Source organism: Anas platyrhynchos, chromosome 13 (assembly GCF_047663525.1).
Source record: "Anas platyrhynchos isolate ZD024472 breed Pekin duck chromosome 13, IASCAAS_PekinDuck_T2T, whole genome shotgun sequence".
NCBI lineage: Eukaryota > Metazoa > Chordata > Aves > Anseriformes > Anatidae > Anas > Anas platyrhynchos.
Window position 1 is genome coordinate 20,618,627 of NC_092599.1, and position 13,426 is coordinate 20,632,052.

The 13,426-nt window shown below is 34.5% G+C and overlaps 1 protein-coding gene across 13 annotated transcripts in view; it reads left to right on the plus strand.

Annotated features, from left to right (window-relative positions):
- CACNA1D (calcium voltage-gated channel subunit alpha1 D) overlaps positions 1-13,426 on the plus strand; it is a 194,409-nt gene that overhangs the window by 71,077 nt on the left and 109,906 nt on the right. For all 13 annotated transcript variants that reach the window (XM_072044121.1, XM_072044113.1, XM_072044112.1 and 10 more), the window contains exons 5-7: positions 3,513-3,655; positions 5,101-5,253; positions 6,583-6,779. In XM_072044121.1, coding sequence (XP_071900222.1) covers positions 3,513-3,655; positions 5,101-5,253; positions 6,583-6,779 — 493 coding nt within the window. The remainder of the gene's footprint in view (positions 1-3,512; positions 3,656-5,100; positions 5,254-6,582; positions 6,780-13,426) is intronic.

Here is a 13,426-nt window from a genome sequence, read left to right on the forward strand (position 1 = left end):
ACATTCACATTATGCACCAGCTTAGGATATAGGAAGCACTGGGGGTGTTTTGTGTCAACAGTTGCGCTAGTTCATTAGAAGAGCCTACCTTCAGCTATCTAGGGAATTAATCTTGAGGCATATATTGTAATTATCTAAATATGACAGGATAATAAGGGAAAATAATAAGGATAAAAAGGGAATTTCCGGTATTGTAGGTTTACTAAAAATGTTTATTGAAATGGAGAACATTATCTGTGTATAATTTTGTAGGTTGGGGCTGGCTAGCAAAGATGACCTTGGCATGCAATATGCCATTCTAACTTCATTTTAAGTTCAGACTGCATCAAGGCTTGCCTGTAATTGAAAAGGCTCAAGAGTTCATGAGCATACTGTTCTCATTCATGCCATTACATTAAGAAAATTGATGCTAAGTAAAGAAATATGTGGTAAAGCGCTATTAAATTTGGGGAAGTATTATGAATGTGTGAATGATTTATAACTATTTGTTTCTGAGATAGTAAAAAAAAAAATAAAATGTTGAGAAAATTGTATTTGGGCCAGCTGCTTGGCATTAAGGCAGTTTTGGTTAAGGACTAGAATTTGTATATAAATAGATTCTTCATCAGGCTAGGTCATTGTCAACAGATTGGCCTCTGCGCCTGAAGGGGAAGCTTGGGCAGGTGTGGAGACTATCACAGACAAAAACTTAATTCTCTTGCCAGGCGTCACTTGAATAGACCTCTTCTCTTTTGTCAAGTGACCACAGAGCTACAGTAACCCTGGAGCAGTCTAATTAACATGACCTCTATCTTTGGCTCTGTCCTAAATACATGATAACTGAAAAATTTTCCATTAACTCATAAAATATTCAGTGTTGAAGGCTAAATCTAGTTAGGTCAAATACACTGAACCCAGGGAAAATAAAAGAAGCAAAAAGGACTACATCTTACCAAGTGCCTAAAATATCCTACTAAGATTTAAATTATAGCTCAAAACCCAAAACCTTTGCAGTATAAATTACTATGTACACTGCCATCAGTCTACCTGGAAGACAAGATGAACCCTTCATAACATGTCAGGCACTGACAAAACAGTTTTAAGACAATTAGTTAAAAACCAAACAGAAAACAAAACAAAACAAAACAAACAAACAAAAAGATAAAATAAACCCCCCAAAACAAGCATGAATCCATTTATCTAACAGATACTTAAAATAAAAGCCTAGTGAGAAGTTGGTATTCATATATAATCCAAGATGGATATGGAATCACTTCTGGATGTGATTCTATTTGACTAGTTTCATCATGCAATTTCATTAGGTATTTTAATAGCTTTGAAAGAGTTGCTGTTATGTCCTATATTCAACATATAAGATGAAACATGCTTCGTGTTCTTTTTCAGCAGAAACTGAAGCAGTCGTAATGCATAAATCTTAACAGTACCATAAGAAACCTCTACTGGCAAAGAGGAAGCATGCATACAGGCTTTTTCTCCAACATCAAATTTGGCATCTAAACTTTGATAAACTGTACAGGAGAATAACTGCATTTTTTAAGAGTAATAAAGGAGCTTGTTCCTTTTATACCTTAATGGCTTTAGACAATGGATATAAAATGACAGAGCAGTAGATACAGCTGTGAATGTCATGATTTCTCCTGTCTTTGTCATTCTCTGAAACCAGTCAGAGTATGAATTACTTTCTGAGCAGTCTACTACTTGCCTGTATTCTTTGCAGCATAATTTCAATGGATTTAAGTGAAAGAATAAGGGCCTAGTAGAAAGCTTTCATGGTGCTTTTGTTGTCCATTTACCCCTTAAATCTTCTGAATGATATAAGGACTGACAGGCTGAAAACAGCTTCTCTTAATTTGGGAGTTGATTCAGAAGTCTGTTGAACCAGGTCACCTTTGGAGCATGAACAGTCACTCTGCAGTCATTGATATGGCTCATTTTCTTAGAAGTGTTCTGTTAAATTATGGGGCTGAATTAGGACCTGAAATATTAATCTTCTGGATTTCTCTAGGTGTTAAAATAGATAGGTTGCTGAAATGGTGCTCACTGTAAGAGCTGTATGACTCTCTTTGTATGGGTTTCATTTGGGAAGAGAATAAGCAGAGTAGAGGTGGGAATGAACCTATACAGGTCAGTTGCTTACTGGAAGAGAAGGAAGTCCTCATTTCTCTGCTTTGATATTGTGGTTTGACCTGGCAGGCTACTAACCATCCCACAGCTGTTCATTCACCCTCTGACCACCAGTGGGATGGGGGAGAGATTTGAGGGAAAAAAAAAAAGTAAAAATCTTGTGGGTTGAGATAAAGACAGTTTCGTAGGACAGAAAAGAAAGAGAAATAATAATAATCATAGTAATAATAATAATTTGTACAAAGCAGGTGATGCAGAATGCAATTGCTCACCACCTGCTGACTGATGGCCAGCCTGTCCCTGAGAAGCGATTCCCTCCCCATCCCCTCCCTGCCCCAGTTGAATAATTCTCATCCTAAAACTAAAACTGAGCACCATACCAGCTACTGTGAGGAAAATTAACTCTATCCTAGCTGAAACCAGGACATTTGGTCAAGTTATTAAATATTACATGTTTTCTAGCAACTATCCAGCATAACAGCATTGTGAACTTTTCCTGATAAAGCCAAAAACCTACATGTTTCAGGAGTCCTTTTTGAATGTGAAAGAAATTTCAGGATTACAAGACTATTGCCTTAAAAATCCATTTAGGAGAAGTGTGGTTTTGCAAGTACTGGACTATAGACCCTGCAAAGTATTGTTATGGCTTGCCTGGTCCATACTTGCAGTCTAGAAAACTATGCATCTGAAATGCAGGTGCAAACTAAAATAAGCCTAAGATTACTTTGCACTTCAAACAGTTGCATTGGTTTGAATTTTTGCTGGAAATGGGAAGGAAAACTGTTCTAATGAATGACTAGCTCATTTCTGCTGTGGAGAAATACAATATAATAAATGACTCATCTGGGAATATTTTTATACTCAAAGTTATTATGAGTAAGAAACAAATCATTTTGGTGTTATTAAATGTTAGACTCATTTTCAATATTTTTTGTAATTGTTTTTTAATATATGCAGCTTTTGCTGACTGTATTTAGAATATTGAACTGCAGTGTCACTTGGAGTTCATATATTCCACCAAAATTAAAACAGATGGTTTCTTGTGATTATCTATTTCATCTTCTAAAGAGAAGAGTACTTTTCCAAACCTTACAGCTATAAAATGTTAGAACAAAGAGAAATGGCAAAGTAGCTTCATTTATTTAAAAATAACAGAGGGTGTATACAAGCAGATTGCTAATGTATTGGATACTGTCATCATTATCTCAAGGGATTAGAAACTTCTGCACTTCATAACTCTTCCTGTCATGATTTAATGCATAAATATACCTCTCATTTTGACAGTTGAACGGCTTTTCAGAATTATCGGCAGTTCAAGTAATTTCCTAATACCTTTGATTGCATGGTAAATGGATGCTGATGACCTAACCTTTCATCTCATTTTCTAGATTATTTAGTGTAATATTGGAACAATTAACCAAAGAAACAGAAGGTGGCAGCCACTCAGGTGGCAAACCTGGTGGTTTTGATGTCAAAGCCCTAAGAGCCTTTCGTGTATTGCGACCTCTCCGGCTTGTATCAGGAGTGCCCAGTAAGCACTTTTCTGTTTAATTCCATTGGAATGAGTGTTATAACTGATCTGATTATTTAACTTTCATGTTCCAGACACTAACATAAATAAGATAATATTAAGTTGATTTTTGTTGTCTGGTTATATGTATAGAGTTAGATTCAAGATGGATGATACACTATTTCAGTTTGAACAAAGGATTGTGAATTCATTCAGTGTGTGATCTTCTTACACAGATCAATAAGCAGACGGGGAATACACTTCCCTTTTTGAAGCTTTATATAAAAATGAATTACATGTTTAAATGCAAATACACTAGGAAATATATATATATATATATATATATATATATATATATATATATATATAATTCCAAAGTCCTACACATCTGAAAATGTAGGTGGTCCTAAAATAGTTTATAAATTGGTAAGTGTATGCCAAAGCACATTACACATATCATACTTCCTGCCCCCTCCAATGCACATGAATGCCTTCTGTTTATCTCAATATAACAGATAAATGAGGAAACTTGAAAAGTAGAACAAATTACTTAAAGAAAGCAATTGAATTTTATAACAATCCTTCCTGCTTTCTCTTCATGCATTATTAATTAGTGTAGCTATTTGGGCTGAATAAGAGGTTCATGACTTACAACTCAACTCTTCCCAGTACATTCAAATGAAGAAACCTAACGCTGTGTTTATTATTATCTCATACTCTGTTAAATGTAAATGATTGTGATGGTATATTTTTGGCAAAAGAGCTTTACTGAAGAAAGAAGCAGTCTTATGAGATGCCAGAAAGGAAGTATTTTGAAATTAAAATGAGCCATATTTTATTCTTACCAGTACTGTAGCAACCTCAGTAGTCTGGCATTTACTCTTTTACAAGAACAAAATCTGGCTAAATTAAGGAGAAAACACAAAAAAATGAAATAGTTCTGAAAGTGATGCAAGGGATGAATAACTAAAAAGTAAGATTCTTCAAAGTGAAAATATGTTTTCCCAGATAGCTATATGTTATCTCTCCGGATCAAAAATACAGTTCTGCAACTGCCTGTGTACAATTTCTCTGGACTTGTCACAAAGTTGTGGTTGTAGCACAGGACTTTTAAAAGGTCATATAAAATAAAGCCACATGCTGACTACATGCCTTTTCTTTCAGAAAAAAAAAAAAAAGTGGAGCAAACAAAAAAAAATCACGTAAATTATTGAATATCAAGCATTGGCTTCAGTGATATAACCTTTGTTAACAGAATAAATAATTAGGCTTTGACACAAAACTTTAGATTCTTATGGAGTAAATTATGTTGCAGTAATGTTTTGTAGTTCTGAGCAGAAGATTTTTTTTTAAACTGATGGTCTGCATGCCTGTATCATTAATTTCTAATAATGTATAATTATAGAAGTTTTGGTAAGGCAAGGCATAGAAATCTGGTTCATATCTTGTATCTTCTTTTCTTTTAGGTTTACAAGTTGTCCTGAACTCCATTATAAAAGCCATGGTTCCCCTGCTCCATATTGCCCTTTTGGTATTGTTTGTAATCATAATCTATGCTATTATAGGATTGGAACTTTTTATTGGAAAAATGCACAAATCTTGTTTTCTTATTGATTCAGGTAAGTCATGAAACTGCTGACTAAAATAAGGGATCAGTTCTGTTCTCTTTCAAGTCTGTGGGATTTCAGTTTGAAATAGAATGGGCCAAAGCACTAAAACTGTTTCAACCCTGATTTTTAGTGATCAATAATTTTAGGAAAAGTTCCTTAAATTTAGAAAACAACAGCAGCAACAACAACAAATAAACCACCAACAAAACAAACAAACAAAAAACAAACCTAACACTACCTCCACCACCAATATGCAAAACAGTTAGAGACAAGAACATGTTCTGAATAGTATTTCGTGTCTGAAATGTCTAACTGAAATGTCATTATTGAAAATAGTAAGGGTGACTATCCACAAGGGACAACTTAATAGTATTCTGAGCCTTTGATTACTAAAAGCTGTCTAGTCCCAGGGAAGAGGTACCCTCTTGAAATGACAATCTGGCAGTGTCTCTCCTTCAGAATTTTGTGTGGTGTGACAAGAAGCACAGTTCTAAGAATAATAATAAAAGAAAATAGTGTTCCTCCACTCCTGTAGATTGAAATGATGCAATGAAAGTGTTTCTTAGAGTTTTAAAGGACTGACCTGGGACTGACCTGGTGGACAGTAGATTAACCATGAGTCGGCAATGTGCACTTGTGGCCAAGAAGGCCAATGGTATCCTGGGCTGCATTAGAAAGAGTGTTGCCAACAGGTTGAGGGTATCTCCTTCTCTGGAGATATTCAAAACCTGCATGAATGGAATCCTGTGCAGTGTGCTCTGGGTGACACTGCTTGGCAGGGGGTTGGACCAGATGATCATCAGAGGTCACTTTCATCCTCAACCATTCTGTGATTCTGTGATCATCATGAGGGACAGATGCATCTGATGGCTAACGGTATGTTTTGTTACCTAAGCAATGAAGTAAACTATATGTAGAAATTAGTCCAGGATGTGTCCTTGGTGGTACATGTGTTAGTAGGAAGGGAAGAAAGAGTAAAGATGATGGAAAAAAAACATCACTATGGTGAGATTCAAAAAAGATTCAGTGCATTCGTGCAACTGTAAATATGAACATGCATTATTTTTTTCCCATTGCTAAATGGCTTGAGCTATGTTATGTGTTCAGTTTTTATTAAACTATTTTAAGAGCCCAGATGTGAGAGCAACTAACAGCTCTAAAGTTTCCATGGGCTCACTTTCTCAACATTTGATATCTGCATTTACCATCTAACAGGATTGATATTGCTTCACATAGAATTAATTCAAAAAACTTTGAGAACTTCTGATTTTAACCTTAGCTTCTGAAATATCTTTTTTTTTTTTTTTTTTTTTTTGGGGGGGGGGGGTCAATTTTCAGATATACTAGTTGAAGAAGATCCAGCACCTTGTGCATTCTCAGGGAATGGACGTCAGTGTGTCATGAATGGCACTGAATGTAAGGGTGGATGGGTTGGACCAAATGGAGGCATAACAAACTTTGATAATTTTGCATTTGCAATGTTGACTGTATTCCAGTGTATAACCATGGAAGGATGGACTGATGTATTATACTGGGTAAGTAGCTTCATAAATAATTGAATTTTGCCTACCTTTAAGCAAAATTCAATGCTCAAATGAGAAATAAGCTGCTTTACAATACCACAAGCAAGAAATTTTGGAGAGTTTTACAGGAGAGGAGCTTAGCTGCATACTTCTTAAAGTCACAGAACCATGTTGGATTCCTCAGTCTAAGAAGACATTTTAGAAATGAATTTATTCATTGCTTGTTTGATTGTTTTTCCTATTCCATTTGTATAAATGTAATATCCCAATTATGTCCTTTGGACTAACATTTTTTCATGCAAGCCTGCAGTTTTTAAGCAAGTCTTTTCTGATTAAGCTTAAGAGCTCTCTTTTTGCAGTATTTCTGCAAAGTATTTTGCAATATTAACATAAATTAGACCAAAACAAGCTCTCAGCTGTCATTGCTTGCCTTGGGGACTGCAAACCATTTGATAAACATTCAAAAACAACAAATCACAAGAATTGTGAGCCTGACATTGTCTCCATGGAAGCAGCAAAAGGTATTCAAAATCATAGCTTTGTAAAGTCCCACCTTTAAATGCTACTCTAACATTAAATATGGAAGCCCTGCAATCTTAGAACATAAATAGGCATCTGGACACAGACTAGAAAATGAGATACTCTTTTTCCAAATTTCATAGATGAAAATGGAGAAAAAAAAATTAAAACATTTTTTAAATGAATAGGGTCAGGTAGTGTTTCTCTGCCTCAACCCTATTATAATCAAAGAACATTATGTTCCTATGTGAATATGTAAGCATCTACATATTTGGCATGAATGACTTGTGCAAGGTCATTCAAAAGTCTGACAGAACCTGCCTACCATAGGTGCTGAAAATCATTGAGAGTTTCCTGTAGTTCTTGGTACTCAGCAGTAAGTCTTTGCAGCAATTAGGACCTTATGGCAACTTTAACAGTTTGAATATCGGAAATTTTCATGAATGAAGAAAACTGAGTGCTAGTAAGGATCATTATTAGAAAGCTGTTGAAAACAGACAAGCTATCTCAAGACGTATATTTTTGGAACTTTATTCTGTGTTATTTTGTTCACAGCAGCCCTAAAATTTGGATTGCCCTAAAATTTGGCCAAAAGGGGGTTATTTACTAATAGAGAATCTTCTGTGGAGTATTGGATGCAATTAAGGATAAAGCATTACTCAGTGAATGAAAACTTTGTGGTCATTTGTTGCAAATCAAGGTGAAATATATTGTTGCAAAGAACACCTGTGTGTGTTGTCTCAGATGACAATTTGTGATACAAGAATCTGTAATAGAAAGATGTTTTTAAGATGTTGTCACTGTTAAAAATAATTAAGATGGTAAGATGGCATTCTTTTTGGACTGCAAGGCAAACAAGTTGACAAAATAGGAATCTATGCTTTCACTATCAGTTGTCAGGGATATAAAGTTGGCTATAAACGTGCAAGCCTTCAGTAGTAAAGAGCCTAACAATAATGCAGAACTATACATGGGCTAATTTATTGTTTCTCATGGTGTAGATTTGTGCTTTTTGGGTTTTGCTCTCCAACTCTTAATTTTCTGAGAGACTGTGTCAGTGTAGAGTTAGTATGTGCTTTATACGATTTGTGTTCATGATGATGATAGTTATTTTTATCCCTCCTGAGAGAAAAGGGAAGGTTTGCTATGATTTTCTATTAAAAAAATAGACATTTACCATTATTCAAAGCGAAAGTATGCTTGCATTTTGGTACTTGATAATTACACTGTCATCATTTTTTTCAAAGAAAATTAGCAATAAAAGGAATGGAGTTGACTGTATTTGGACTATGATTGTTAAGAAAAAAAAAAAAAAAAAGATATAGAAAAGAATTTAAGCTGAGTGGCCTATTAAATTTTCCCCTGAGAATTAATGAGCTAATTGATCAGATGTATCCTAAGATTTTTTTTTTTTAAGTCTCCATTGACAGCACAAAAACCCTATAACACGAAAATAGGATGCTGTGAAAGTTGTCATGGTCAGACAATTTCAAAATCAAAGCATAAGAAAAATTGAAATTCAAAAAAAATGAAAACTGCACGTTATTTTTTTTTGTTTCTCCATAATGTCTTCCCAAAGCCAAAGTTATTTACACAAATCATAAATCTCAGTTTTAATTTTATTACAAATGATACTGGGGTTGTTAGCAAGAGAAGCAAAGAAACGTTTGATCTAGTGGAATACAATCAAAGCCAGATATTCAGATGGCTTTGGAATTTGTCTTAACTGTTGTTTTATATAATTAAATTATAGATCTAGATTCTTTCTATCTGTATATTAATGAATTGTGCAATGTCAAGCTGAAATTATTTGTTGCAGACAGAAGAAATGACCATTTACATGTTTTACTCTTACCACTTGATTAGCCTGATTTAGCTGTTATTAGCTAAAAATTCAAAAATATTTTGTTTTAATCACAAAATGAAAACAAGATTACACAAGGTTGTGCTAAAAATGTCCAAACAGTTTAAGGAAAGCACTACTGATACAAGTGTACATGTTTAAGAGATTAATTTTTGCTTAGAAATCTATTGATAAGAGCCAGACTGAATGAGTTTTATACAAAACATAAACACAATAAAATAAAATAAAATAAAATAAAATAAAATAAAATAAAATAAAATAAAATAAAAACACAAATATTAGAAACTGCACAAAATTCTGATTTCCACTTGTTCACTGTGTGAACTGTAAACTTAAATATGTAGGGTTATCTTGCTAGCATGTGTAAGCTGAGTGGGTGAAATATGTGCAGTATTTTGCATCATGTTATGTGGCATTCTGTTAGCAAAAATGACAGCTGAAAACGACAGCTTCCTGTAACACTCACTAGCACAGCTCGTTATCACCTGGTTAACAACAGTAAACTCTGCTTAAAAATTCCATTGCAACGATAGTGATTTTCCTCTAATGCATATTTATTATAAAATGAGGGTTTGATCCTGCTACTGCTAGGCATTCTTCCCATCGGGGTGAGTCACCTGGACATCCTGCTGCTCACCAGTTTTCCATCTAACTATTATTTTTACAGTTTTTTGGCCACTTAGTTTTCTCTAGCTTATGTGTGACCCACTGGCTGGCATATATTACCTACTTCATCCACTAAAACCGTGACTCCTTAGCACCAAATGCTAGCCTGAACTGTAAAGGTTAAGGGGTAGTGTCCTTTTTTATACCAGCCACTGCAGCATGTTTTCCCAAATTATGTAATGTGTTTGTGGCTGCACATCTGTACATCTTCTCCATTTGCTCTCCAGCTCAAGTTAAGGCTTACTCTATTAGATTTGGATCCCTGTGCAGTCCTTGTTATTGGCAAAGTGGCAGCTTCTGTCTGCACAAGGTTTTAATGCTCTGGCTCACGTTCTAAAGCTGAGAGCACAGTATTCTTTGCCCCAGCTTCAATTTATGTCAGTAAGCATTCAAGAATTACAAAATCCAAGTCTGCATTTGCCTAACTGGCTCAAGACTTTTTTTGCATGTCTTTGGAGCATCCAGATTTTTAGTCTATTAATGGAAAACATGTATTTTGAAAATTGCTTTTTTGTTTTTAACTCTTTCATTTGATTTTTAGGAATACACATAATGAGCAGTGATACTTGCCAGTACAATCCCCAATTTTCCTGTCAATACCAAAATTGTCACGTTTAATAAAGTGATCTTTATGTTTTTACCATAGCAAAGTTAGGTGAGCTACTACACTTCAACAATCTACACTGATACTACTGTAAATTGAACTAGAGCAGGGCATGGACTCTGTGAAACAAACTACTTTGCATGGTGGGTTGCCAGCACAGGTCATTAGCAACTATTGAACTTTACTAAGTCAACCTTATGGACAGGATTGGAATTGGTAGCTCAAATATTAACACCTCATCAGTGCTCTGGCACATAGCTAGCACCATTCACCACACTGACCTAAAGATTTTTGGGACTGAAGCTTGGATACAGTGTAAACTGAAATTGCTGAATAATGGTACGTATCTTTTTTTTTTTTTTTTTTTGCATTTTAATACAAGTACTGATATTTTAACAAGGTATTCTCTCACAGTTTCATGTTTAAAATGTACAATTCATTAACTGAATATCTAAGCATTCTAAAATATATCTAAAACTTTGATCAGGTTAAAGGAAAGGGATGCCAGGGTATTTTTTTAACATGCCCTTTACTAACATGTCAACTTTTAGAAACTATATCCTTTACTAATGTTTGACAATAACATCAAATAATATTTCATAATTCCTCTGCTTTTATAACAAAAAGAAGTGTGCACTTAATTTCTAAAGGAAGAAACAGGTTTCTAAGTTTTATATTCCGTAACATCCTCCTTGAAGTGTACTGGGACACTTGAAGAAAACCAATCATTTTTGCAATATGGTCTGTTTAGGCTGCACTGCACTTTTGCATATGTCTAGTGGTCTAGTGGTCAGATGTCTACATGGCCATTGCACTAATATAACTGGGAGTAACATATCTTGAGACAGAAAAAAAAAATCAGTATTTCTTTAAATATATTTCCATTACAAAGTACAATCAGGCAATCTTATAATCATGCCACTTTTTATAATGTTCCTAGTTCAAGAATCTTAGAGGATAGCTTACTGAGAGGTATTATAAGAGGATATAACATACTTGAGACCAATTGGTGTACAACCAAAGATTTTTCTGGAACACAACAAAATATCTTGTAAATGTATCTCACAAGAGAATCCCTTGGCTCTGGCACAAAATGTATTATTAGTTCATAAACAAAAAGTCACAGTGTGTTTGAGGTATTATCAAAACTGTCATCAGAGTGCTGAGAAGGAATCTGTTAAAAATAAAATTTTGGCCAACAGTCAAGTAAGCAATGATACTCTAGAGCTTTGAATCGGATAATATAATAAACCATTGGGAAAGAACTACATAGGGTGATTGAAGTCATACTAGTTACATTACCGCTGCAGATATGGAAGGCACATTTTAGCATACAAACAATACTTGGTAGCGACAAATTTCAGCTTAGTATGAGAAGTCAAAGGATGCTTGACAGCTTTTTGTCCTTTGTATGTGAACTGCAAATATTTGGCGGTGTTAAAAACTGTGAGGAATATGCAAGAAAAATCTTTAAAAAACTTTATTTCACCCTTTTATTTGCCTTAAATGTACTAAAGATAGCTTAATGCTGTTTTCCTAGCATCATTCAGCACCACTCACAGGTCATCTAAGGGAGATGCTTCAGTGAAACAAGGCAGTTCATCCCCAAAGACATTGATGTGCTGGCTGCAGAGTGCTCCCGGCATTTGATGACTACATAGCCAGAAATTTAACACATGAAATCCAGCTGGAGAGAGAATGGTAGAAATTTTGGATGACAGTATTAATATACTGCACCAATCGTACTTAAGAGCCAAGGATGGCAGGCAGGATTTTTTTGAATTCGTGTGCTAATCACTTGAATCCAATTTCCTGTCAAAATCTAGTTTAACACTTTTTCCCCTTGCCCTGCCCTTTTAGGTAATGATTTGGACTACTTGATCATGTCATTTAGGTGTAAGAAAGCTCAGAATCAACCAATTTTAGATAGCAAAGAGATGTGGTTTAAATAACGAGTAAGTTAGAAACCTCAGAAAGAAAATGGAATGATCAAATTCAGACCTACAGAGATACCAAGCCAGGGAATATGTGTATTAACAAGTTTGAATTAGCATTAAAAGGGATGATCATATAATTTTTCTCAAGTGAACAGCTTATCATAACCTACCTGAGGAGGATTTTAAACTACCTCACATGGAAATATTGTTCCTGTGCATTGAACCTGATTTACTTTGACAAGACATCTAGTATCTCAGCCTTAGCTGACTGCTGACCAGTACTGCAGTCAAAGCATGGAACTAATTTCTTGTCACACATCATTGCAAATGCTCAAAAGAACATATTTCTTCTCCCCAAACAGTTTAAATTAAACAGAGAGAACTGGATTAGAAGTAGGCTTTACTTTAGGTAGTGCTGAGGACTCCACTGATTGAGGCTACAATTTCCTCAAAAGAATTGCTACCAGAAGCAAAAATCATTTTAAAACAATCCCAGTTCCTAGACTGTCCCAGGATAACGGTTAAGTTGATAAATTCAGATCTACTGTGAGTACTGTTTATTTGTTCATATGTTCACTACATTAACTAAGGTAACAGTTACACATCATTAATCCAAATAATACGTGCTATTATGCTTATTATGCTTGCATTTTTTTTTTTTTTTTTTTTTTTTTTTGCACTCAGCATATAGGAAAATACTAAATACATGCAATTATTTTATCACATTTTATGGATTAAATGTTGCTAGCATAGCAGATTGGAAAATAGGAAAGATATTTAGTACCTCCAAAGTAGACACCACTACCCTGTGCATTTTAATACATTGCAGCTTAAAATTGAAAAATAAATAGTTTTCATCACATTCATTCATCCATTCAAAAAAAAAACAAAACTAAACAAACAAACAAATACATGTTTTTTTATCCCTTAGGTTTAACAAAATACATCAGTAGATAGGTTTTACAAAATTATGTGAAATTAGTCTGGGCAATATGGATAAATATATAGAAGCAGTAATGAATTTTGTTAATCTTAAATTAATATGCTGCTGCAACCAATGAAAGAATCA